We start from the raw sequence: 27,451 nt of genomic DNA on the forward strand, positions 1-27,451 counted from the left end.
TGTTGTTGGGATTAATTAACTAGAAACTCACTTTAAGACATTTCAACACATTTTTACAGGAGTATCCAAGACTTCAGGTTCTTCCTCAGGCCACTGCTGCCTACAGACAAGGATCTGAGAAACCCAGTGTTATTGGTTTGTCTTCTGCCTCAGGTTCTAATATGACAGGCACTGCACCATTATTCTAATCTTTATTTTTAAAATGTGATATTTTGTTCAACATGGATTTTTTGTATTAATGCTTCCTTTAAAAGCAATCACATTATCATTTATCTCTTTGAGTTTTTTGGCACCCCTTAGCATTTTGTGCCCTAAATAAGGCAAGTGGTTAATAGGATCACCGATTCAATGGACATGAATTTGAGCAAACTCTGGGAGAAAGGGAAGGACAGGGAAGGCTGGTGTGCTGCAATTCATGGGGTCAAAAAGAGTCAAATCGGGTTTATGACTGAAACACAACTCATTAGCCTCACCCACCTCACCCTAGTCCTAGTCTTCCTCCTGGCTCTGTAGTAAGCACAAAGGGACCTCAAAGAAGCATCATCATTCAGCCCCTAAAAGCCAATGAGAGCCAATTTCCTGGTAAATTCCATGCTTTTGGAATCACTGCAGATGGTGATTGCAGCAATGAAATTAAAAGATGCTTACTCCTTGGAAGGAAACTTATGACCAACCTAGATAGCATATTAAAAAGCAGAGACATTACTTTGCCAGCCAAGGTCCGTCTAGTCAAGGCTATGGTTTTTCCAGTGGTCATGTATGGATGTGAGAGTTGGACTGTGAAGAAAGCTGAGTGCCAAAGAATTGATGCTTTTGAACTGTGGTGTTGGAGACTTTTTAGAGTCCCTTGGACTGCAAGGAGATCCAACCAGTCCATCCTAAAGGAGATCAGTCCTGGGTGTTCATTGGAAGGAATGATGCTGAAGCTGAAACTCCAACACTTTGACCACCTCATGCAAAGAGTTGACTCATTGGAAAAGACCCTGATGCTGGGAGAGACTGAGGGCAGGAGGAGAAGGGGACGACAGAGGATGAGATGGCTGGATGGTATCACCGACTCGATGGACATGAGTTTGGGTAAACTCCGGGAGTTGGTGGTAGACAGGGAGGCCTGGTGTGCTGTGATTCATGGGGTCGCAGAGTCAGACACGACTGAGCGACTGAACTGAACTGACATGGCAATTGAAGTTTTTTTTAATTTCAAAGACCTAATGTAACCTCAGATGAGGTGATGTCAAACACCCTCAAACACCTTGTGAAGGAAGAATAACACATACTTTAATTCCCACCTGTCAAGGGAAAAATTTGAGCAGAGAGAATTATCTTGTGCAAGGGTACACAGCTAAAAGCAGGCAATCCCACAGATGGTTGTAGAACCAAGGCTATTGACTCCCCAGTATTTCAGCTACCTGCTCCAGCCTTCCCTAGCTTTGCCCAGCTTTAGACATTTTTTAAAGTCTCAAACCTTGACGAGGTTTTTGTTGTTGTTGTTGTTGTCTTGTTTTTATGAATTTTTGCCAAATTAAAAAGTGAAATATTTGTATTTCTAAGATATGACACCAATTATGGACATTGCTCAGGACAAAGAATCAAATTCCCCTGAGGGCCAGGGACATAGAGTCCCCTTAATTCTGTCTGGGATGGAAGGACTTCTCACTAGCTACTAAAAAACAAACAAACAAAAACAGTCTGAGAGATCTGGGGGTGCCACCCTGAAATGGCAACATAAACAAGTCTAACATTTAACATTTTATCCTTGAAAAGTTTTGCACCTGTTGCAGTGTGCTTCATTACATGCTTTTTACTATTAAAAGTTACAATTATTTAAAAATTATTTAACTTCTGAACCCTTCACCCCCACCCCCCAATTCCTTTGTGATATGCGGTGCTTTTTTCCTTTCAATACTCAGAAAATTTCCAAAAATTATAGGTCAGTTGCCTTCCCTTGTAGCTCAGTCAAAATCAGTAAAGAATCTGCCTGCAGTACCGGAGACCCGGATTCGATCCCTGGGTTGGGAAGATCCCCTGGAATAGGGAATGGCAACCCACAGCGACTAACTTTCACTTTCATATGTCAATTAGATGGAGCTGGAAACTTGCCTGGAGCCCTTAGCCAGCTTCAGGCACTGCCCACACAGCGCTATTTCCCTTGAGAAGAGAAAGGTGTCCCAATACAATAGGGGCTTAGGCCCTTGGGTGGGACATGAGGATGCCGGTTAAATGCGCAGCCTTGGAGCCAAGTTGGACTGCGTTGGGTCAGGATCCGTACTCGCTTCCTCCCGAGGATTTTTCTGTCCTCGGCCTGTTCCAGTTGTCTGTGAAATGAAATAGTATCTGCCTCCATAAAGGAATGTAGCGATTACATAAGAATGTCTGTGAAAACCATGGTAGCTATTACCAATAAACAGAGGCACTGAACACCATTCGGGGTTTGGAAGAATTTTAAAAGCCCCCCCCAAATGGATACTTCCCAGCAGGGGCCATCGCACTAAGTCGCACATGCTCAGTCCTTCACATTTTACAAAAGTTCCCCCAGAAACTCTTATTTTGTGCCTCTCTGTTGCCCTAGGAGGCCCCGCGAAGGTCCGTAACACCCTTTATAGATCCCGGGACGCTCGACCGAGTTGGTCCTGTTGGGGAAATCACTAGGTCGGAAGTCAACTCTTGGGCTCGAATCTATTTCGGAACGTCTACGAGGAAAAGGATTTCCTGCCCGGGTCGACGGCCCTTAGGAAGCGGGAAACGCCGTCCGGCATCCCGGCCAATAGGCCGCACGTGAGGCCCCGCCCCCGACGCGAGCCCCGGATGGGGAAGTAGCGCGGACACCGAGACGAGGCGGAGGCCCGGCCAGAGCGGCCCGGAGCGGGTGGGCGGGAAGGGGGCGGTGCCCCGGGGCGGAGCCACCGGAGCGGCGCGGGTTCTCAGGTGAGCGCTCTGTGGCCGGGGCGGGCCGGCCGGCGCCTGGAGATCCGGCACGGGATCCTCGCGGACTCTGCGGGCGTAGGAGGGACGTCCGGAGGAGGCGCGGGGACCCGGCCAGGGTCCGGCCGTCGGAACCCCGGCTTCAAGCAGGAAGGGGCTCCGGAGCTGCGGGTGAGTGGACCTGTCCGCCGGGGCCGGAGTTGGGGATCAGGAGGAGAGGGCCAGGGCCCCGGTTCAAATCCTGGCCCCACCCCCAACCTGCTGTGTGACCTTAGACAAGTCTCTGTCCGTCTCTGAGCCTCCGTGACATCAGTTCTGACATGAGGGGAGCTGGTACGGGTAGGAACCGCGGAGAGTTTGTGCAGATGGAGGTTTGGGGAGCGATCCTTCCTCTCTCCTCGCCCAAGACATCGGTGGCCGAACGTGAACAGTAGGAATTCTTCTCTGTCTCAGAGACCTCGGGCATGTCCCTTGCGCTGGCCCTCACTTTCCTCATCCACAAAATGAGTGTACCAAACCTCTTTTAAGGTCTCTTTAATGTTTGAGTGTTATTGATTTATACAGAGGCAAGGTAATGGTGCCTCGGTCACTCCAAGTTTTCCCTTTAGGGTGTGATAGCATATCTCGGAGGTTGGAGAAGACCCTGACTTGAATTCCTTTTCGTTCCCAGATTGGTTGGTTCTGTTTATTTTCCGTCCCTCTTGGTATTTGGAGGAGTGATTTCATCCAAGGATTGGTGCCACCTCTCAGCTGAGCAAGAGCAGTGTTTTCACTGCCCTAAAATCAAAGAGCAGTTGCAAAGAAAACTCTGACATTCCAGCCTTTTTTGTTTGTATTTCACTGGCAGGGAGGCAAGATGACTTCTCTTGCCCAGACTTGGAACAGCTGAAGGAAACAGCAGTACAAGATGAGAACAGCAAAGGTCTACAAACTCGTCATCCACAAGAAGGGCTTCGGGGGCAGTGGTCAGTATCGACTGGTCTTTGGGGTTGAGTAAGTTGGCTGAGGTTCTGACATAGCCTGTGCCGTGAAGTTTACACTCTGGCTCAGGAGACAATGGCGGCTCAGCACTTAGCTTAACTGAGTTAGGCAGCAGGTGTGACACTGAAGTATTGAAAGGATAGCAGGACCAGAGAGCACAAGCCCCTTCTAGAAGCATTTGCATTCTGCATTTTCAGGGAGGTTGTGAGTATTTCCAGCTTACTACTCTTCATTTGTTTGTTTTTGTTTTATTTTAAATTGCTGTGTGGTTGATTTACAGTGTTTTATTTAAGATGTATAGCAATGTAAACATCATATATTTATATTTTTTCATGTATTTTTCTCCATTGCAGGTTATTACATGGTGTTGAATATAGTTCGGTGTGCTAGGTCCTTGTTGATTTGTTTGTGTTTTTTATCACATATTTACTGTGTATGTTCTATAAAATTCCAGTCTGCACTGGTTTGGGAGATAAGAGAAACTTATGTTCAATGAAAGAGAGGTAATAGGTGTGCATAAGACAGGTATGATCAAAGCAGGAACCTTTGCCTGGCTCTGAAGCACCATGAGTTAGGGCAAGACACAGCATGTTGCCCTCCATTAAACCTGAATCTGGGTATCAGCTCTGCCTCTTAATTTCCCTGTGACCTTGGGCAAGCCTCTAGTTTACCTTAATTACAAATTCCAGCTCTTTAGGGTAATTTCTCCATTTTTCTTAGCACGTTGAGATTATGAATCTGCAGAATAAGGAAGCACCTATTTATATGACTTTTTTTTCCCCTAGAGGAATAAATTTCCTTTATGTCCTAATAACCTTATTTACTTCAGGAATTGGAATTAACAACACAGTGTTTTAAAAATTGTATTTTACTATATATGTGCTCAAAATCCTTGGTGGCTCAGATGGTAAAGCATCTGCCTGCAATATGAGAGACCTGGGTTCAATCCCTGGGTTGGGAAGATCCCCTGGAGAAGAAAATGGCAACCCACTCTAGTACTCTTGCCTGGAAAATTCCATGAATGGAGGAGCCTGGTAGGCTATAGTCCATGAGGTTGCAGAGTCGGACATGACTGAGCGACTTCACTTTCACTTTTATATCTGCTCCTGTATTATAGATGTATAAGCCTCCCAAAGGTAAGGGCTGCCTAAAAGGTAGAATAATAGTGTCTATATCATAAGATCTTAAGGGTTCAAATTAAGTGATGTAGGTAAAGTATTCAGCCAGGCTCCTTTTAGCTGCTAAATAAATGTAGCCATTGTAAGTACCAGGAAAAGGATATACCCGACATTGCTATATTTAAAACATAATTTCTGCTAAAACCACAGTCTGTTGTTAACATTGTACTTTGTATGCAGTGGAAGCTGCCTAAACCTTTGTGGAGCAGAATTGAACAAACAGAAATAACTTTTGACACAGGAAAGGATAAAAGGATACAGTGTATACTCTGTATCTATTAATACAATGTATGCAAGTGTTCTTTTTCATGTGTGCAAGACAGTGGTAGATCCCTGCTGTACCCAGTCTGCTGTAGGACTATAAAGAAAAAAATACATCCTACAATATTACTCAGCCATAAAAAAGAATGAAATGTCATTTACAGCAACATGGATAGACCTAGGGAATATTATGCTTAGTGATTAAGTCAGACAGAGAAAGACAAATACTAAAAAAATAATACAAAACAAATGAATGTATATGCAGAACAAACTCTCAAACATATAAAACAAAACTTGTGGTAACCAAAGAGGAGAGGGAAAAGGGGAGGGGCAGATTAGGGGTATGGGATTAATGGATACAGACTGCTATGTATCAGATCGATCAACAACAAGGATATATTACGTAGCGGAGGGAGTACACCTCTTATCTTGTAATAGCTCATAATGGTATATATTCCACAAAAATACTGAATCATATGCTGAGCACCTGAAGCTAATGCAGTATTGTATGTCACCTGTATGTCAATAAATAAAATAAAAATCAAATTGAAAAAAATACATCCAACAACTATTTATTAGGTACATACCTATACCAGTGGAGAAGGAAATGGCAACCCACTCCAATATTCTTGCCTGGAGAGTCCCATGGACAGAGGAGCCTGGTGGGCTGTAGTCCATGGGGTTGCAATAGTCAGATACGACTTAGTGACTACACCGCCTGTCTATACGAAGCATAAAGATTTTGAATATGACAAGGTTCCTTCTCCCTAAGGAGCTTTCAGCTTGTTGTGACATACATGCAAAAAGAAATGGTAAGATTAAATAGGAAGGAATACTTGTTAGACTGAAAGTTAGAGGGAGACTTCATAGATGGTTTGCTTTACATCTGTCAATGGAGACTGTATCCAAAAAGAAAGAGCAACTGGGGATTAACTCAGTACTTTACTTTCCTAGGCTGAGTTCTTGTTGGTTCTGATTATATCTGAAATCTGGACATATTTCTTTGTCATAATTTTAGCATGATAGAAGGATGTGTTGGGAATTCCCTTATGGTCCAGCAGTTAGGACTCTGTGCTCTCACTACTGAAGGCCTGGGTTTGATCCCTGGTTGGAGAATTAATATCCCACAAGCCATGTGACATGGCCAAAAAAAGAAAAGAAAAAAAAAAAAAGACCATCTTTCCCTAAAAGCTAAAACAGAGACAAAGAAAAAACAACAACAAAATACTATATCTTTATGATCCTGAGTGTGTTATATTTGAAAGAGTTCCCTCCCCCTTCCCCGAGCCCTAGTGTGGGGCAGGGATAGATAACCATATAAAATCACATCCTCTGTGTATTTAAGAGTCTCCTGTACCCAGCTCCAGACTGAAAAAGAAGACTCATTATAGATACATTATAGATACGCTGTATACGGATACGCTGTATACGCTGTATATGGATACACTGTATACGCTGTATACGGATACACTATACGCTGTATACGTACATTATAGATACACTGTATACGGATACTGTTACACTGTATACGTACATTATAGATACACTGTACACGTACTTTATAGATATGCTGTATATACTGTGTCCTTGCATCCTGTCCTCTGTCAAGTTATTTCTGTTGTCTGTTCAATTCTGCTATATGTGAATTTTTTCCCTGATCAAGCATTGCCCTCCAAGTCCAGGGTGTTTTATTTGGCTTGAGGGATGTGAGAAACAGTGGGTTTTGGAACCCTGGACTAGTAACCAGTCCTCGTGTCCTGTTGTTACTAGCTATCTACCTTTGGCAAGTTGCTTTATCTCTTGTTTTCTTGCTTCTGTTAGATCTAGAGATTTATTGTGAGGGTCACACTCAGACAGTATTTTGAAAAATTCTTTGAATATTAAGTAGAAGGGATTGTGCTGTATGTGGGCCCCTGGCTGTCTTGTTCCTGGTGTATGCCAGATGCACACCATTTGAGGAAGTAAAGAATTGCCCTAGAGGCCTAATTCCCAGAGCGGAAGAGCTGCCTTCTCCCTGGGAGCAGTGGGCTGGCAGGTAAAGCTCTGGAGACAAAGGTCCCCGAACACCATCCCACTCAGCTGCTCACCAGCTCTGGCTTCCTGTACAAATCCTTCAGTCAAGCTAAATTTCATTTATTTATTTTTGGCTTTGCTGGGTCTTCGTTGCTGCGCAGGCTTTTCTCCAGTTGCAGCAAGTGGGGCCTCCTCTCTAGCTGTGGACCGTGGGCTCCTCGTGGCAGCGGCCTCTCTTGTTGCAGGGCACAGGCTCTGGGCTATGCAGGCTCAGTAGTCATGCCATGTGGGCTCAGTACTGTGGCTCTGGGCTCTAGGCTCGATAGTTGTGGTGCACCGGCTTAGTGGCTCCCAGGCACGTGGGATCTTCCCAGACCTGGGATCGAACCCATGTCTTCTGCATTGGCAGGTAGATTCCTTACCACTGAGCCACTAGGGGAGCCTTAAATCTCAATTTTAAATGGAGCTTCCTCTGTGAGATGGGGTTGTCATACTGAATGATGGGGTTGTAAGGACCCAGCGTGAGAACACACAGCAATCCACAACCCGAGTGAGTTGCTTGCTGCCTGAGATCCCTGAATTGTCTTTCAGACGATGAGCTAGTCGTGAACCCCAAAGTATTTCCACACATCAAGCTTGGAGACATCGTGGAGATTGCCCACCCCAACGATGAGTACAGGTGAGCATCTGAGCAGGAGTAGGGGGCTAGCTGGGCAGCCTGCTGTTTCCAGGTGATGTGTTGTCTAAGGGGATGAAGGGCGAGATGGCTCTTTGCCTTGGGATAAAAATGTTCCTGCCCTCCGGGATTTGCTAGACCAATCAATCTTTTTAAAAGGGGTCCATTTTTTCTGTTTACAAAGCTGAGAGGAGAACTCTGAACAATTCTGTAGCATTTATTCATTCCCTTGAATACAGTAAGTCTCTGACATACCAATGAGTTCTGTTCTAAGAGTGCGTTTGTCCTTAAGTCCAGTTTGTCCCTAAGTCCGGCGAAGTTGGCCTAGGTACCCAGCTGACACAATTGGCTGTATAGTATGTACTGTAATAGGTTCAGAACATTGGGCTGGCCAGTATTCGAGTTCTTCCATATCCCAAATGAACTTTTTGGCCAGCCTAATACTTTTTCACACAAATAATACATACATCAAAAACACAAAAAATAAAATGGATTTAATCGTACAGCACAGTACCTTGAAAACTACAGTCATCCAGTACAATGGGTGGCACACACGGGCTGGCACGCACATTCACGTCTTTGAAAGTTCACAGGTTGAAGGTTTGGATGTAGGGGACTTACTGTACAAGTGCAGTTGTTTCTAAAGGAACTCTCTTCCTGTTCTTGTGCTGCCGGTTAGAATATGTCCAGAGTGATCTGTTTGTGTTTTGTGGGTGGTAAAGAAAGCTGATTAGTTAATGCTGACAACGTCTCTTCTCTTTGTTGCTTTCCCACCCCACCCTGCCCCCAGCCCTCTGCTTTTGCAGGTCAAGTCACTTAAGGAGGATTTGCAGAAAGGTAAGAATTCCATCTCTCTAAGATTTTTTACACTTTATTGTTTCAGAAACTTTAAGAAACCTCCCTTCACAATGAGGGCACAGTATGTCTCTCCTTATCAAATTGTGTTCCTGCTAATAAAAATATTGTCAGATACCAAAACTGCCAAGGAATCTCATTTGTCAGCACCTTGAGGGCACTAGAAATTTTTAACTATGTTTAGGGACTTCCCTGGTGGTCCAGTGGCTAAGACTCTGTGCTCCCAATGCAGGGGGCCTGGGTTCGATCCCTGGTCAGGGAACTAAGAGTTCCCACAACTAAGACCCTGCACAGCCAAATAAGTAAATACTAACAAGAAAACAAAAACTATATTTAGGATCAAAAGGAAAGTAGAGGAAGCCCTACACTTAAACTCTAAAACAATTGTTGGCAAAGCATGCTTTTCTCAATATTATATTTTTTCACAAAATATTTGTTTTGTGTCTACACTGGGCTGGAGCAGAGGAGGAACATATACCGCTGATTACCCGGCACTTGTGCAAGGCACTGAACTGGAGCTGCTTGGCATCTATCTTTCTTTTTCTTCCCACCAGCTCTTGAGTGAGGGAGGAACCTTTGTCTTAGTGGGATGAGCAAGTTTGCCTGGTGTTAGCAAGTGAAGGAGCCAGAGCAGTGATTCTATCAATACTAACTCAGTCTGGATCCAAATCCTTTCTTCTAATGACTATACCATGCTGATCTGGGAACTAAAATGTTAATTGATAGCAAATAAAATAATTCTTTAAACGGCACTGAAAAGAAAAATTTTTTTAAATCTTCTCTAAAGGATTTTGATGTCAACCACTTTTTTATGTTTTAAATTGATGGGAAAACGTGTTTTCAAACCTAGATCCTGAGTGTCCTTTTTACTCTCACCTCAGTGTTCTTGCCTGGAGAATCCCAGAGATGGGGGAGCCTGGTGGGCTGCCGTCTGTGGCGTCGCACAGAGTCGGACACGACTGAAGTGACTTAGCAGCAGCAGCATCTCCTGCTGCCTGTTACGTTTCTTACTTAGCAGACTTCAGGGCTCATTGGAAAGTTTGTTTCTTTCTTGACTACCATCACTACTTTTACTCCAAAAGAGAAAGGATCTCTTTCCTCTTCTAAATTTTCACAACCCTTTGAATTTTCTTATGTTGCTTCTTAAATTCTTTTCTCTCTCTCTATTTCAGTCTGTCTCTCTCTCATTTTTTAATTGCTTGGGTTCAGGTCTTACTTCACCTGAAAAGCAGAGAACTCTCTAAGTTTTAAGTTCCTGAAGACAGAAAACATGTCTTGCCCTTGGTAAAGGATCAGTTGTGTTGTTTGTTGAATGTTTGGGCATTTATAGATTGTGTGTGCATGTGTGCACACACACACACGCACACACATGCCCTCAGTTGTATCTCATTCTTTGTGACCCCATGGACTGTAGCCTGCCAGTCTCCTCTGCCCATGAATTTTCTAGGGAAGAATACTGGAGCGGGTTGCCATTTCCTTCTCCAGGGGATCTTCCCGACCCAGGGATGGAACCCACATCTCCTGATTCTCCTGAATTGGCAGGCAGATTCTTTACCACTGAGCCACCTGAGGAGCCGTTTATAGATTAGAATGTATTTACCTGGTTTTTCAGAATGCATTATGTGATCCAGATTTCTTCTCTGTTTCAGAAACTATCAGTGTGGACCAGACTGTGACTCAGGTGTTCCGGCTAAGACCTTATCAAGATGTGTATGTGAATGTTGTAGACCCTAAGGTGTGTCTTTGTTCTGGATTTGAATATCTTATGGGGAATGATTAATGCCCTTCCTCAACAGTAGGTCTCTAAGGAAATAATGAGTTACTTAGGGCTTGCCTGGTGGCTCAGACAGTAAAGAACCCGCCTGCAATGCAGGAGACTTGGGTTCAGTCTCTGGGTCTGGAAGATCCACTGGAGAAGGGAACGGCTACCCACTCCAGTATTCTTGCCTGGAGAATTCCAGAGACAGGAGAGCCTGGTGGGCTGCCGTCCATGCCGTCGCAAAGAGTGAAACACGATGGAGCAACTAACACGCCAAGTGTAGTGTAGACTATTCAATGTGTGGTCCTACATAGGTTGTTTAGGTTATAGACAGAGTGTACGTTGCATTGAAAGTCCTCCTTTTTTTAAAAGCTTGTCATATAAAGGTTCTGTACATATATGTGTGTTTGTGAAGCAAAATATAAAATTCTCTATAAAATACTAAAATTTCTTTCTGTGTTCTCATTTTACTTTGAGCAATGATGCTATAAAATGAAGAGGTAAAAAACATCATTGTCCAAATGACATGATCGATATTATCTAGGGAAATAAAACCCAGCTCAGTGTCACATTTGTGTACCAAAATCAGGACTAAAACACTGACTGTCTACTCTGGTGTGCTTTGTACTTGACCATAGTACAGTAGCTGTCATATCTGTTGGACACTTCCCTGTCTTCAAAAGCCTTCTCAGGCAGGATAAAATTCTATTTCTCAGGGTTCCGCTAATGAATGGGCTTCCCTTGTGGCTCATCGGGTAAAGAATCTGCCCACAATGCAGGAGACCTGGGTTCGATCCCTGGGCTGGGAAAATCCGTGGAGAAGGGAAGGCTATGCCCTCCAGAATTCTGGCCTGGAGAATTCAATGGACTATATAGTCCATGGGATCACAAAGAATCAGACACGGCTGAGCGACTTTCACTTTCACTACTGAATGGTCTTCAGTGCTTGTCTTTTTGTCAAAAAGTTTCTCTGTGGTGAATGACCACTATCTTCCACCTGTAAAGCATGGCAGAGTAATGCAGAAACATACATCTGATTATCCTTTTTAGGAGGTGACCCTTGACCTTGTGGAATTAACCTTTAAGGATCAGTATATTGGCCGTGGGGATATGTGGCGACTAAAGAAAAGTTTGGTAAGATGTGATTTTTTTTTTGTTTTAAAGTCTGTTACTTTTTCGATTATGTTAATAATCCATGTCACTGGGGAGATGTATGTCTAGTTGGGAGAAGAGTATAAAATCATTTCCGGTTCTAGCATCACAGACAGTTATTGTAGAGATGTTGTCTGTCTCCTTCCATTCTCTTTTCATGTTTTTTTTCATGCTTTGTTCTGCTTGTTTGTTGACACAGAGTTTTACACTGCGTTTTTTGATCTGAATGGGAAAGTATAATATGATTTTACATTTAAATGGGACTTTGATTTTCAAGTTTTCACCTGATTTCATTTGCTCTTCATATCTCCTCCTGTGGATAGGCATTTATTACCCTGAATTTATATATATGAAAACTGAGATAGAGGGGTTGAGTGAGTTCCCAAGACGAGAAAGCTAGTAAACAGTTGACACTCGGCTGGAACCGAGATCTTGTTGCTTCCAGGTTAGACTGCTTTTCGCTTTCCCCTCCTCCCATTTTTCCTTGTTTATTTTTAACTGGCATTTTCCACTGAACGTGATCAGTTCATCACAATTGCGAGCTGGTGCAGAAGTTTCTCCTTTTGGACTCTTTGGCAATTATGGAACAGCAAATCCTAAGTGAAATGTCCACACTGTATATTTCTAGACAGAGATGTCTTTGCTTATTTTTTATTTGGTGGGAGAAGGTTCCATTTTCTAAATGAGAAGTAGATGTTCTGTGTGTAAATATAGGTGCACATGTGAGCGTCTGTGACAAGTATACAGGTGAAGCTGGCCACTTACTGTCCACCCAGTCTTCACTACTGTCTGTACCTGCCAAGCCCTTCAGAACCTACTGTTATACCCGCCCCAGCAGGTTTCCCTGTGGGATAAACCTATTGCTCCCATGTTAATTGAGTATCGGGTTGTTGGAAGAGATTAGAGAGCCAGGAGACTTTCTCTGTGACCTTTCATGGCCTCGATGTGTTGTTGAATCTCTCTCTCTCTCCACCTAGGTCAGCACATGTGCCTATATCACTCAGAAGGTGGAATTTGCTGGCATCAGGTAACTACTGTGTCACTCCTGATTCATCAGCTTGTAAACAGGAGCAGGATCCGGTGCAGTAACTGTTCTCCATACGGCCTTTGAGGCGTGTGGCTATCCATGTAATGAAACGCACAGTAGGCCCAGGAGCAGACAGATCTGTGTGCTGGGCACACTGAAAGCCCATTGGAACATCCAGTTTGGGTGTTTTTCTGCTTGATATGCCCAACTGCAGAGGATCTTCTGGAATATTCTCTCTGACTTGAGCACTGATTCTTTGGCGGCCAGTCTCAACACACGTGTCCTAGTCGTGGAATTAACACTGTCAAGTACCACATGTTCAGCAGATGCTGTGTGTCAGGCGTGTGCTAAGTATTTTTACATACAGTGCTTGTTCATTGTAGACAATTTGAAAAACAGGATAAAGAAGCAAGAGGAGGGCTTCCCTGGTGGCTCAGTGGTAAAGAGTCTGCCTACCAATGCTAGAGACACAGGTGTAATCCCTGGTCCGGGAAGATCCCACACGCTGCCAAGCAACTAAGCCGGCGCAGCACGACCACCAAGCTGTGCTCTAGAGCCCAGGAGCCGCAACTACTGAAGCGCGCTCGTCATAGAGCCTGCGCTGCGCAGCAAGAGGAGCCGCTGCAGTTAGAAGCCCACACACCACAACTAGAGAGCAGCTCCTGCTCGATGCAGCTGAGAAGAGCCCAGGCAGCAGCAAAGACCCAGCACAGCCGGAAAAAAGAAGAGCTTAATCTCACAACAATGGCCGAAAAATGCACAAAAATGAATTTAAAAAAAGCTGTAGGGGCAGAAGATACCATATTACTTAATAATGACATGGAAAATTTTCAGTAAAGGGGCTTCCACTGGGACTGCCCTGGTGGTCCAGTAGTTAAGACTGTGCGCCCAAGGCAGAGGGCATGAGCTTGATCCTTGGTTGGGGAACTAGGATCCAGCATGCTGCGTGGCTTGCCCGAGGAAAGGTGGCCTCCACTGAGTAGGGGCCCTGTGCCTTTATACTCCTGTCTACTTGTGATGTTGCAGGGGGTCTTGTTTTTGTTGGAACTCGTCATCTCAAAGCTAGGATTAGCAGATTTGTTCATCCGTGCTTTTTAACTGTTTCTGTGACGTGGGCCCTTTTGAGATTTGACAAAGTGTACGATTCTGTGCGCAGGAAAGATTGCATCACTTAGAGGGTTCGTGGGTTCCCCAGAGGCCTTCCTCAGATTCAGAGGTTGTCTGCGGACCCCCACATCAAGAGCTCCCATTGTACAAATTCAGTGGACGTTGAAAACTCCTTCTCTTGTGTTTGTGGCACTCTGGAAATCTGTAACTGACCAGGTCATTTGGGTGACAATGACAGAGTAGAGGGCGCCGCCCTGAAGGCACCTCCGTTTCTTCTTGCTTCGTGGAGGACTCATAATAATGTGTGTGCGTCTCCTTTCAGGGCACAGGCTGGTGAGCTGTGGGTCAAGAATGAGAAGGTCATGTGTGGTTATATCAGCGAAGATACCAGGGTAAGGTTGATACGACGCTTTTTTGGTTTTGTTTCCCCATGTTGTGATGTCTGTAGGTCGTGAAATCAAAAACAAAACAGAAACCAGCAAAAACCGGATCTCATGATCAAGCTTGTGACCAAGCTACCATCTGCCCAACTGGAATAATACTGTAATAAAGCAGGGACTCTTGAAATTCTAGGGTTTTACAGTTTGATCTCTCTGGTTTGGGGGTGATCTTTGTTTTCCTTTGTTTAATATCAGAGGTAGAAATGGAGTGTCTAGGTCACAGACTTCTGTGCCCACTAATACACAGCAAAAGTTAAGCTGAGTAGAAGATTGTGTTGGTAAACCCGGAAAAAGACCTTTGCCAGGGAATCTCCTGTGACTCTGGCACAGTTGGGAAATTCCAAACTGAGCACCTGTGCACAATCCCCACGCTGGTGGGAATCAGGGCTCAGTAGCCCTGGTGAAAGCACCTGTCTGCTCTTCCGTGTTCCCACCCACAGCCTCCCTTGAGAGCAGTGGTTCTCAACCCCAGGGTGATCCTGCCTCCCCAGGGGTCTTTTGGCAAAGTCTGGAGACATCTTTGTCACAGCTGGGGTTGTGTGGAGGAGGCTGTTCAATCTGTTACAGCATGAAGCATAGCCCTCCAGAAAGGGAATCACCTGGCCCGAAAGGGCAGTAGTGTTGGGGGGCTGTACCAGGCACTGTGGGCTGGTCAGTGTCCCTGGCTTCTACTCACTAAATACCAGTAGCTCCCACCCCCGTCCCCACCCCCTGCAAGTCACAACCTCCAGAAATGTTACCAGACATCACCAGATGTCCCCTGGGCAGGCAAGATAGTTGAGAACGTGGGGCAATTTTGAGAGAGAACCACTCTGTCTTACAAAAAATTATTTTTGTAATTTGCTTATTTATATAGTGACAATACATATATATTTTATCCTAAGCAGTGTATTACTCATTTTGCTTACTTTTGAGTTTTATTAAAGAGGAATGAAAATGTATTCTCCCCCTTCCTCGCTCCCACTTTCTTTTTTAGCTGTCTTGTTTGCACTCACTATATCTTAAATCACTGATTAGGAGTGTGTTTGTCATGTCATAGGTTCTGCTCTGTAAGATAATGCCAAATTATCTTTCAAATTCTTTGGACCAATTTATACTCCTAGGTAGCCATATATAAAGCCTCCTGTTTTTTACTTTCTCCAATACCCAGTTTTAAAGTTTGAAAGTTTCTGCCACTCTAGTGGGCATGCATTGGTGTTTTACAGTGATCTTTCCCCCAGTTTTATAGCAATTCACTCCTTTTTTTCTTTTTTGTCTTGGCTGCACTGCAAGGCATATGGCCTATAGTTTCCCAATCAGGGGTTGAAACCCATGCTCCTTGCAGTGGAACGGTGGAGTCATAATCACCAGATCACCAGGGAATTCCCTTGACCGTTTTTAAATGTACAGTTCAGTAGTGTTGAGTATATTCACATCATTCTGAAATAGATCGCCAGAATTTTTCATTTTGCGGAACTGAAATCCTATCCATCACTGCCTTTTAATGCAGTTGTGTTTTTGTTTATTGCAGGTGGTGTTCCGCTCTACGTCGGCTATGGTTTACATATTTATTCAGATGAGCTGTGAAATGTGGGATTTTGATATTTATGGTACTGTTCCTAAGTGTGGGTTGTAATGCTAATGGGGAGAAGTTTCTGGTTTCCTTCAAATTGGTATCATTCACTGTCATCTCTGAACATTCTCTGAAGATATGTCCTGAATCTTTATAAATCTTCAAATGTTAAAAATAAATATACATATTATATATGCAGTGAATTGTATGAAATGTAGTAAAGCATTAATGAAAAATCTGTTTCTCAGATGTTCAATTATTCTATAAGTACAGAATCAGAAGTCAGAGGTAGTGGCTTTATGGCCAGGAACCAGCATCTTCTTTGATAACTTTCATTTCATGTTCTATCACGCACAGAAATCACCAAGTTTGTCTCATTTTATTAGAATTACTATACTGTAAGTGGAGTATGATAAAGCTGCCATGAGGTGTGGATGGTTTGCCCAACACACCAGCCTCATGGTTCATGCAGTTCTAGCTTGTGTTTAGCAAAATTACAAATTAATTTTTCATGTAGGTCATCAAGGGTTTGCCCAAGAACAGCAGAAACTGCAAGTGATAATTTAGTGACTGCCCAGGGTCTACCCGATCACCTTCGAACAAACATGAAGCATCACTATGAGAATACTTATATTTAACAGTTAGATGGTTTTCTCATTTTGAAGATACACTCTTTTTCAAGCATCAAAACTTTTTCAGTCTTTGCAAAACTTTTTCAAATCTTTTTCAATCATGGGTTTTACCCTGAACCCATGACCTCTTAGTGAGTGAGGTAAATATTAAATTTGGCTCAGTAGAAAGTCTAGGTTGAAACCACTTTAAGGATAGAACACCTTCTCTTTGACTAGTCCTATTGCTATTCCTTTATTGAGGGAAGAACTTGTAAGCAAGAAATAAAGAGAATTCTCACCTTCTCCCTATTGTTTCTTTCCAGGGGATCTGTATTTTGAGAAAGCTGTGAATGGTTTCCTTGCTGATCTCTTTACCAAGTGGAAGGTATGTTTGTTCTCATGCACCAAGTCTTGCTGTATAAACATCATTCAGTGCAGATTTTGAAAACGAACTATTTAATGGAGGCACCAGAGCTAAAGTCTGATTGATGAGACTGTAGATTTCAATTACCTTAATCGCTTCAACATGGTGAAGTGTTCTTGTGACGAACCCAGAGCTAACATCAAAGTCAGTGGTAGCAGACTGAAAACTTTCCCCCTTAAGTTCAGGAACAAAATAAGGACGTTTGCTTTCACCACTAGTATTCAGTGCAGATGGTGACTGCAGCCATGAAATTAAAAGATGCTCGCTCCTGGGAAGGAAAGCTATGACGAACCTAGACAGCATGTTAAAAAGCAGAGACATCACTTTGCCGACAGAGATCGGTAGAGTCAAAGGTGTGTTTCTTCCAGTCGTCACGTACAGATGTGAGAGTTGGACTGTGAGGAAGGCTGAGCGCCGAAGAATCGGTGCTTTCAAACTGTGTGCTGGAGGACAGCAAGGAGAGCAACCAGTCCACCCTAAAGGAAATCGATCCTAAATATTCACTGGAAGGACGGATGCTGAAGCTGATGCTCGAGTACTGTGGCCACCTGATGCGAAGAACCAGCTCATTGGAAAAGACCTTGATGCTGGGAAAGGTTGAAGGCCAAAGGAGAAGTCGGCAGAGGATAAGATGGTTAGATCGCATCACTGACTCAGGGGACATGGTTCTGAGCAAACTGTGGGAGATGGTGAAGGACAGGGAAGCCTGGTGTGCTGCAGTCCATTGGGTCACAAAGTCAGGCATGACTTGGGGACAGAACAACAATAATTCAGTGTTGTACTGAAATTCCAGCCAGAGCAACTAGGCCACAAAAAGAAAGAAAAAGAAGGCATCCATATTGGAATAGAAGAAGTAAAACTATTTTTCTACACAGATGACATCCTATATGTAGAAAACCCCCCCAAAATCCATTAAAAAAAAAACAACTATTAGAGCTAATGAACAAATTTAGCAGAGTTGCAAAATCAGCACACAGATCATTTGTGCACAGATCAACAGCGAACAATCTGAACAGGAAATTAAAACAAGGAATTAAAAATTTTAAAGAGAAATAAATTAAAAATTCCATTTACAAGAGCATCAGAGACATAAAACACTATGTAATAATTTACCCAAGAAGGTGCGAGGTTTGTGCACTAAAATCTACAGAGTGTTGCTGAAGGAAAGACCCAAATCAATGGAAACACTTCATGTTCACAGACCAGAGGACTTAATATTGTTAAAATAGCAATACTACCCAAGGGCTTCCCTGGTGGCTCAGACGGTAGAGAGTCTGACTGCAGTGGAGAAGACGTGAGTTTGATCCCCTGGGTCGGGAAGATCTCCTGGAGAAGGAAATGGCAACCGCCTCCAGGATTCTTTGTGGGAAATCCATGGACAGAGGAGTCTGGTGGGCTACAGTCCGTGGGGTCGCAGAGTTGGACATGGCTGAGTGCCTAAACAACAGCCACCGCCGCCGGATGTCGTGTCTTACCTACATCATCCCACTGAATCCTCTCTCTCATCACTCTTCACAGAGAGGGGAGGGACAGCCGAAGGAGGTCAGGTACCCTGCCTGGGGTCAGTGGCCTGCAAAAGCAGAACAAGAATTCTAGTCCTGTCCATCCGATCCCCCAGTGCTCTCCTGGGATCGTAACCCCCAGGCCATCCTGTCTGTGCTTCTGTCGTCCTGAGCCACGTCAACCCCGTTGTATGTCGCCTCCTCCGTCACACATGAGTTGAGACGCTCACATGCCCATGCCAGCCCCCCGTCAGGCACTTTTTCTGTCTAAAACTGGCACCCCAGTCAGATGAGTTGGAAGCTGCATTTGGAGTGCCAGATGTCCAATAAATGAGTTGGTGGCTAGTGAAGGTGTGCCCTTGGCCCTGTGGCTTGTATTTAGGAATTTCTGTCTGCCTGAGAGAGAGCTGTGAGGAGCGTAAGGTGACGTGCAGTGTGCGTTATGTTGTCTTCCTTAAATGATGACTGCTGAATCGTGCAGTCAGTAGGCTGAGTTTGAGTCGAGGTTGGTTAGTGTGGGTTTCTGTTTTCAAAGACCAGGAGGAACTGATACTGAGCTTGCTGACTCCCTGGTGCAGGCCAAATTTCATGCCGTCTGTAAACACCCTACTTCTAGAACATTGAACTCCCGGTTGCATGGAAATGTTTATTCTCACTCGCCCCCATCCCAGTCCAAAGGTAATTCTCTGCCTTGATTTCAACCCCTGCATCTCAAGCAGCATCCAGTCCCCATCCCGTGACCCTGGAAGTAGGCGGGAGTGTCTGGTTCTGGCATCCCACTACCCTAGGTTCTGTTCTTCTCTAAACCACAGTCCTGAAAAGGTTAAAAAACACCATGAAGCAGGTACAGATACCGGGACCCTCTGACAGTGGGCTGGTCTGTTGCGCACCGCAGCAAGGAGATGGCACACCACCTTATCGGTGATCTGCAGCTTTTTGTTTGTTTTGGCTGTGCTGCGTAGCTCGCAGGACCTTAGTTCCGCAATCGGATGAAAGCCGTGCCCCCCGCAGTGGACGCGTGGAGTCTTAACTGCTGGACCACCAGGGAAATCCAGTGATTTGCAGTGACTTCAGATAACTTTCCCAAAGTCATGCAGTGGTCAATTTCAGGGCCACGAGTCAGCCTAGCACTCTGTCCCCTGTATTATGCAGCCTCCAGTTACAGGAGGTGACCCAGTGCCTGAGCCTCTGTGCCTCCCAGAGCTGAGACTGCTGTGTTCACGCAGGCTGCTTCATGGTGCAGTACATGGATTAAACTTGAGCCCTCTTTTTCCGTATTCATGCCTAGGAGAAGAACTGCAGTCATGAAGTGACAGTGGTCCTCTTTTCCAGGACTTTTTATGATGCGAAATCTCTTGGTGAGTAACTTTCTCTTACAAAGTTATATCTTTTTTACCTTTTTATTTTATATTGGGGTAGAGCCAATTAACAATATTGTGATAGTTTCAACTGAACAGTGAAGGGACTGAGCCATACATACACATGTATCCATTCTTCCCCCAAATCCCCTCCTCCCCAGGGTGCTACATGACATTGAGCAGAGTTCCCTTGCAACATAGTATGTCCTTGCTGGTTATCCATTTCAAATAGAGCAGGGTGTACGTGTCCATCCCAATCTCTCTAACTGTTCCTAAAGTTATTTTTTTTATTAAGCTTTCCACATGTCCATCCTGATTCACACTGTATCATTTTTTTCTTTTCTGCTCCATCTCTCCCAATTTTTCAGTTAAAAGAGGATAGAGTGAAAAATGACTCAGCCCACTAGTCAATGCAAGAAGTCTCTGGGCTGTGATCCATCTTAAAACCAACCTAGTTTTGCGCAGTGGCAGTATTGTAGCCCATAAGGTTTATCTGAGGTGCCATTATTGCTAATTGAAAACTTTTCCCAACTTAATAGAAATATAGTTATCTTTTTTGTGTGTTTGTGTGATGTAGTTCTTCAATCCAGAAGGGGGAGCAGAGAAACTGAATTTCTTCAATCTGATCTACGTATGTTGTTTTCTCTATTTCAGATGAATTTCCTGAAATAAACCGAGCCTCAATTAGGCAGGATCACAAAGGGCGATTCTATGAAGACTTTTACAAGTATGTTTGAGTGCTTTGCTTTTTGTGCCTGTTTTTCTCCTTGGTTGTTTCTTACCTAACTTAAAAAACTAACCTTTTGACTTTGGAATAATTTTAGGTTTGCAGAGAAGTGGGTCGCTAAGAGTTGGACACGACTGAGTGACTTCACTTTCACTTTTCACTTTCATGCATTGGAGAAGGAAATGGCAACCCACTCCAGTGTTCTTGCCTGGAGAATCCCAGGGACGGGGGAGCCTGGTGGGCTGCCATCTATGGGGTCGCACAGAGTTGGACACGACTGAGGCGACCTAGCAGCAGCAGCAGCAAAGCTAGCAGAGTCCCCAGGTACCCTTTACACAGTTTCCTCCGAACACTTCCTAACCAAGGCGCCTCTGTTCAAACTCGGAGATGAGCACTGGTGTGTGCCCAGTCGCTTCAGTCTTGTCTAACTCTTTTGCGACCCCATGGACTGTAGCCCACCAGGCTCCTCTGTCCATGGGATTCTCTAGGAAGAATACTGGAGTGGGTTGCCTTTTCCTTCCGCAGGGGACCTTTTCAACCCAGGGATCGAACCCCCATCTCCTGCTTGGCAGGTGGATTCTTTACCACTGAGCTACCTGGGAAGCCCCACACTGGTACATTGCTATGAACTAAATCTCAGACTTTTCTCCAGAGTTCATCAGTTTTTCCACTTATGCACCTTTTTTTATTCCAGGATCCAATTTAGGGTATCACATTGCTTTTGAACTTCCCAAGCTTTTTATTGTGAAAAATTTCAAATTCTCGCAGAAAAGACTGAACTAAATATAATGAACCCATACCCCCAGTTCCTGGATTTAACAGTTAATATCATTCCATGTTTGCTTCACCTGTGTTTTTGTGTGTGTTAAATTTTACTTTAGAGCAAATTACAGATACGAAAGCTTTTTGTTCCTAAAGAATAAGGGGACTTTCAGATGATGGTGTGTCCCTGTAGGTTTAGGAATTGCAACAAATGCCCCACTCCCATGAGGAATATTGATCATAGTTGGGTGAGGGGAGTACAAAACATGTGTTAGGGGAGGGAATATGTGGAAAGTCTCTATAACCCTCCTCTCAATTTTGCTATTTTTTAAAGCGTTTTAATTATTGTTGGCTGTACTGAGTCTTCATTGCTGTGCTCATCTTTCTCTAGTTGCATCTAGTAGGGGCGACTCTTTGTTGTCGCGCCAGGCTTAGTTGCCCAGCAGCATAAGAAATTTTCTCGGACCAGGGGTCAAACCCTTGTGCCCTGCACTGGCAGGTGGATGCTTAACCACTGAACCGTTAGAGAAGTCCGGTCTGATGTTTGTTAAACACATTTGACTTCATCGTGTATTGCTGTATGATAAATCCCAGCTCCAAGCGTCCCTTCATCCCCTTTCCATGAAACCCTGTAAGGGACCCGATGTCGCGTGTGTTGTCGCTGCTTAGTACCCACCTTGCGATGGTGCTCCTTTCAGGGTGGTGGTGCAGAATGAGAGGAGGGAAGAGTGGACCTCACTCCTCGTGACCATCAAAAAGCTCTTCATCCAGTACCCAGTGCTGGTGCGACTGGAACAGGCAGGTACTGCACTTAGGTGCCGGGAGGTGTGCTGGGAGGAGAGGGGTCGGGTGGAGGCTGGGGGACGCAGAGGTTCCTGCTTGCCTCCCTCTCAGTGCCGAGTGGGGCTTCTGCTTCTGGCCAGGTGTCTGTCTCAGGTTGGGGGTCCCACTGGTCATTGCGTGTACAGTAGGTTCACTCCTGTCCCCTCTGCGGGTGGGGCCCCGCTGGTCGTTGCGCGTGCAGTAGGTTCAGTCCTGTCCGCTCTGTGGGGCAGGGGCCTGCTGGTCACTGCACGTGCAGTAGGTTCACCGCTGGTCGTTGCACGTGCAGTAGGTTCAGCGCTCGTCACTGCGCGTGCAGTAGGTTCACCGCTGGTCATTGCGGGTGCGGTAGGCTCAGTCCTGTCCCCTCTGCAGGGCGGGGGCCTGTGGGGCCAGGCACCTTCCGCTTGTTTCTTACGAGTCCATCTTTCATGAGATGTTGTTCCTTGTCTGTGTCTTCTGCTGCAGAGGGCTTTCCCCATGGAGACAATGCTACCTCAGCACAAGGAAACTACCTGGAGGCCATCAACCTTTCCTTCAACGGTGAGTGAGGCGCAGCCGCGGTGTGTGGGCATTCACTGACCACGTGACCGTGGACCTCTACTGATGTGCAGAGACCCAGGCCAAGCTGGTGATGCCCCCGGCTACCTACCCCCCAGATTAACTGCAAGCAATAACTTTATAAATCATACATTTATGTATTTGGCCCATCGGGTCGTAGTTGCCGCATGCAGGCTTTCTGTTGCGTCATGCGGGATCTCTGTTGCGTCATGCGGGATCTCTGTTGCGTCATGTGGGATCTCTGTTGCATCGTGCCAGATCTCTGTTGTGTCGTGTGGGATCTCTGTTGCGTCGTACAGGATCTTTGTTGCTTTGTGCCGTATCTTTGTTGCGTTGTGCCGTATCTTTGTTGCGTCACGCGGGATCTTTTGTTGCAGTGCTTAGTTGCTCCATGGCATGTGGGATATTCGTTCCCCCACCAGGGATTGAACCCATGTCCCCTGCACTGAAAGGCGGATTCTTAGCCACTGGGCTGCCGGGGAAGTCCTGGTTGGATGGGTCGCATGGCCACCATTTGGTCTCGGGGCTTCTGATGGCAGCTGACTTACCTGTCTCATGCCATCCCGAGGGTAAAGAGCTGTAGGCCATCCTCTGTGGGTCCTTTATTTTCCCCAAAACTGTGTTTTTATTACTTTCCACTCCATCCCTCAACTGCTTCTAAGTAATTTATAAATCTACCTTTTTTTTTTTAATGACAGAAGGAACCCACGTTCCTGGAATTCAAATACTAGAAAAGTACTTCAAGTAAAATAAAAATCTCCTCTCTCCCTCCACTGTCAGAGCCTTCCCAAGAGGAACCATTGTTAATAGCATGATGTATAGCAGAAGAGCTCGGCCGTACACATACATTCTCCCCCAAACTCCCCGCCCTTCCAGGCTGCCATGTAACATTTAGCAGCGAATACTGTCTTAATTAATATTTGATTCTTCTAAGTTGCAATGCAGATCCATTTATGGATGGTTTAAATTAACCGAATGAAATTTGGGCATGGTGTCTCAGACAGTAAAGAATCTGCCTGCAATGCAGGGGACATGGGCTCTATCCCTGGGTCAGAAAAATCCCCTGGAGGAGAAAATGGCAACCCACTCCAGTATTCTTACCTGGGAAATCCCATGGACAGAGGAACCTGGCGGGCTGTGGGCCATGGGGTCATAAAGAATTGGGCACGACTGAACGACCAACACTCTCACTTCTCACACAAGGCTGCACAGGCTAGCTATACGCCCTTGAAGAGGGGAATTAACAAAGGTGATAGGGACATAGAGCTATACACAAGAAGCTCTGAACATCGAAGGGGAAGGACAGACGTGAACGCAGGCCAGGAGATGGCAGGCGTTCTGATAGGGATGTGGACGAATTGGGTCCATGAGCACAGGAACGCTTGCCATTGGCTGGTTTCTGAGAAGCTGTAGCATCTTCACCGGAGGATTTTTTGCTCTTTTTCAAGTGTTTGACAAGCACTACATCAACCGCAACTTTGACCGAACCGGGCAGATGTCTGTGGTGATCACACCCGGGGTGGGTGTGTTCGAAGTGGACCGGCTGCTCATGATCCTGACCAAGCAGCGGATGATAGATAACGGTAATGCGCCCGGGGTGCTGCCCTGCGTCCCTGTGTTTACAACCTGGCTTAGCATTAGGGCTCTGAGTGTCGGGACTGGGGACCTGAGTAACGTCAGGTGACAAAAAGAGTTCCATGGTCGGTCAGCTTGGCTATGCACAGTCAGGCACAGTTCCTCGTTGCCCGTGTGAAGGTGTCAGAGTGTCTTGTTTGCCTCTAAAGGACACAACCAGCACCCTGAGTGTCCCAAACATACTGGACGCTGGAGAACCCCTTTGGCGTTGTTTCCAGGATCCAGCGCCCATCGGCCCGTCCTGGGAAGCGCCAGAGATCACCTGGTACTCCCTCCGTGACGTCCCCAAGTTGTGCCCCTCCCCCAGCTTGATTTGTGTCCAACAGCAAGACGCAGTTGGGAACATGAGTCCCAGTAAAGAGACTCTGTTAACTGACGGAATTGTTTTGCTTTTTACTGAGCTGGCAGGGTTCCCTTTCCTCTCTGGCCTTGAAACTGTGCTCATGGCCGCATGGTGGTCTGCTCAACAGATCACGACCTGCGAGGCAGTCAGAGGCGGATTGTCAAGCGCTGATTAGCGGCAGGTGCAGGGAGACTTGGTGAAGGTTAGAAAGACGGAATGCACCTATTTCCTTCTTACCTGCCATGGGCAGTGCTGTAAGTCAGCTGTGTCTTGAACCCTGACCCCACTGAAATCACGCGCACCCCCCAACTCTCCCTTTTGTTCCTTAGGAATCGGTGTGGACCTGGTGTGCATGGGGGAGCAGCCGCTGCACGCTGTCCCGTTGTTCAAGGTGATGCATCTCGCACTGCTTGCTAAAAGCCAGGCTCCACTGCAGGGTGGTCTTGAATAGTGAGACTCGGAGAAGCTGGGGGGCTCCGGGTCCCGCCTGCTCCCCAGCTCACCTGGTCCACGCTCTGTTCCCTTTCAGCTGCACAATCGGAGTGCCCCTCACGACTCCCGTCTGGGGGACGACTACAACATCCCTCACTGGATAAACCACAGGTGAGCGAGAGCCGGATTCACCGTAGGTGATCAGGGATTCTGTTAGCTCCCTTGCCATTTTTTTTCTGCAGACCTGTTGAGCTCTTACCACAAAATCTTTTGTCAAGAAAATGTGGAAACTTTAAGTTGTAATATTTGCTTCAGGTCTCTCTACATGCAGAGCCATGGCCCTGACATAATTACAGTCTGTGGTGAGACGCATGAGACCGAGTTTGAAGGACTTATTTCCACACCGGTTTCCGACTCCCACAGCCCACAGATGACTGATGCTGGGCCTGGGCCCCTCTGTTTGCAGGAGGCTCCCTGTGCCTCCTGTTGACTGGGAGCAGGCCTCAGTGTTCCTGCTGATTTCAGCTCAAGGAGGAGGTTCTAAACCACTTAGAAATCAGGGCTAGCACACATGAGACAATTTATGGGGAAAAGGAATAGAACAATAATTTAAAACGTAACCAATGTTTCCTAGTAGTTACAAAGCCAAGTTAGAATTGGAAAGATCAGTGAGGGCTGAGTGAGCGTTCCTAGGAGAGCTGATCAATGGCTGGGATTCTGACTGTGTCTGGAGGTTTAGAACGAAAGGGGTTTGAGGACTTACCCGGTGGTTCGGTGGTTAAGACTCTGCACTTCCACTTCAGGGGCCTGGGTTTGATTCTTGGTAGGGGAAGTAAGATCCCACATGCCATGCAGCACTGTCAAAAAATTTTTTTTAAAAACTAAAAAAAAATGAAAGGGGTTTAGATGAGTGACCCTGTCTGTTTCTTTCACAGTTTCTACACATCCAAAAGCCAGCTCTTTTGTAATAGTTTCACACCACGAATTAAACTGGCAGGAAAGAAGGTAGGCTTCCTTGACCAGCAGAGCGTTTGGGGACTGTCACTGATATTGTTATTTTGGCCCTGAGATGCCCTCTGTTCCCCAGTGGTCATGAGTAGCAATTAAGAAATTCGTTTAAAGATTTTATAGTCTTCTGCATTAAATAAATAAATAGCAGGGCAGATTCCAGGAGTGATTAACTATCTGTTTAACTTTACAGCCCACCTCTGAGAAAGCAAAAAACGGCCGTGATACATGTGAGTATTTTTTTCCTTCTTTCGTCACTTCTAGAGTCAACTGAGCCATGGCAACAGGATCTTGTGAGGCTGCATAAAAAGTTCGCGGCCAAGTTTGGGACCTGAATTCCCCTTGTGTGACCTTTGGAAGGTCCCTTAATGACTGCATATATTTTTGTCATTACCCACTGTAAAGTGGGTGATAACAAAACTTGTGTTTTTTTTTTTCAAAATCTTGTGTTTATTTTCCTTAGGTTGGTTATAGGAATCGAGTGGAAAGTTTTAAAGGACTAAATATACACATTGTGTATATACACACACACAGTTGCTCAGTCATGTCTGGCTCTTTGCGACCCCCATGGACTGTAGCCCACCAGGCTCCTTTGTCCATGGGATTCTCCAGGCAAGAGTAGTGGAGTGGGTTGCCATTTCCTTCTCCAACATATCCATCAAGGTGCTATTTTTTATTATTGGTTTTTTTATTCTTTTAATCGGACTATAATTGCATTACAACGTTGTGTTAGTTTCCGCTGTGCAATAGTGTGAATCAGCTGTATCCATACATATATCCCTTCCCTCTTGAGCCTCCCTCCCACTCACCCCCACCCCACTAAGATGCTGTTTTTTAACAATGGGATCACAGAAGGAAATGGTGCCATCATCTGGCCTTTACTTAGTGCTTGTAAATACTAATTTCTCTATCGTTTTGATGGAAAAATCATTTAATCTTCGCAACCTGATCATGGGTTATTATCTCATTGTTTTTCACTGGGAGATGCTGATGACAACCTATACCTTGCAGATTTTGATGCAGACCATCTGAAGGCCTCTTGTTGAAGTGTGTTTTGATGACAATTGGTATTATTTATGTGTTTCAGCTCTCGGGACCCCCAAAGAATCTGAGAACGCCCTTCCCATCCAGGTGGATTATGATGCTTACGATGCACAAGTCTTCAGGCTCCCTGGCCCCTCCCGGGCTCAGCGCCTCGGCACCTGCAGGTTCTCTGCCAGATGTGCTTTGGGGTGGACATAGAAACTAACTAGGAAAACCCGAGGCCCCGGAGGGACCTGCATGAGAGCAACCTTGAAAATATCTTAAATTAAAATTAGCCAAATGGAAGCCATAGTATGTAT

General features: G+C 45.4%; 1 protein-coding gene, 1 non-coding gene and 1 pseudogene across 10 annotated transcripts in view; all 3 read left to right on the forward strand.

The window, feature by feature from the left end:
* The first annotated feature begins 3,782 nt into the window (after positions 1-3,782).
* DEPDC5 (DEP domain containing 5, GATOR1 subcomplex subunit) overlaps positions 3,783-27,451 on the forward strand; it is a 76,933-nt gene continuing 53,264 nt past the window's right edge. For 8 of the 9 annotated variants that reach the window (XM_068990043.1, XM_068990037.1, XM_068990039.1 and 5 more), the window contains exons 1-19: positions 3,783-3,887; positions 7,947-8,034; positions 8,822-8,868; positions 10,536-10,621; positions 11,696-11,779; positions 12,775-12,824; positions 14,254-14,323; positions 15,882-15,960; positions 16,858-16,919; positions 19,749-19,818; positions 20,473-20,545; positions 22,006-22,109; positions 22,598-22,672; positions 24,139-24,273; positions 24,998-25,059; positions 25,198-25,271; positions 26,036-26,105; positions 26,302-26,338; positions 27,196-27,316. In XM_068990043.1, the coding sequence (XP_068846144.1) occupies positions 3,830-3,887; positions 7,947-8,034; positions 8,822-8,868; positions 10,536-10,621; positions 11,696-11,779; positions 12,775-12,824; positions 14,254-14,323; positions 15,882-15,960; positions 16,858-16,919; positions 19,749-19,818; positions 20,473-20,545; positions 22,006-22,109; positions 22,598-22,672; positions 24,139-24,273; positions 24,998-25,059; positions 25,198-25,271; positions 26,036-26,105; positions 26,302-26,338; positions 27,196-27,316 (1,445 nt within the window). In that variant the 5' untranslated portion in view covers positions 3,783-3,829. The remainder of the gene's footprint in view (positions 3,888-7,946; positions 8,035-8,821; positions 8,869-10,535; positions 10,622-11,695; positions 11,780-12,774; positions 12,825-14,253; positions 14,324-15,881; positions 15,961-16,857; positions 16,920-19,748; positions 19,819-20,472; positions 20,546-22,005; positions 22,110-22,597; positions 22,673-24,138; positions 24,274-24,997; positions 25,060-25,197; positions 25,272-26,035; positions 26,106-26,301; positions 26,339-27,195; positions 27,317-27,451) is intronic. The other variant, XM_068990041.1, reaches the window with a different exon arrangement.
* TRNAG-CCC (transfer RNA glycine (anticodon CCC)) lies at positions 9,076-9,148 on the forward strand. Its single transcript has one exon. It is a non-coding gene; the product is annotated as a tRNA-Gly (tRNA).
* On the forward strand, positions 20,272-20,401 carry LOC138094191 (U4 spliceosomal RNA; annotated as a pseudogene).

The sequence above is a fragment of the Capricornis sumatraensis genome, chromosome 17 (assembly GCF_032405125.1).
Source record: "Capricornis sumatraensis isolate serow.1 chromosome 17, serow.2, whole genome shotgun sequence".
Classification (NCBI taxonomy): Eukaryota; Metazoa; Chordata; class Mammalia; order Artiodactyla; family Bovidae; genus Capricornis; species Capricornis sumatraensis.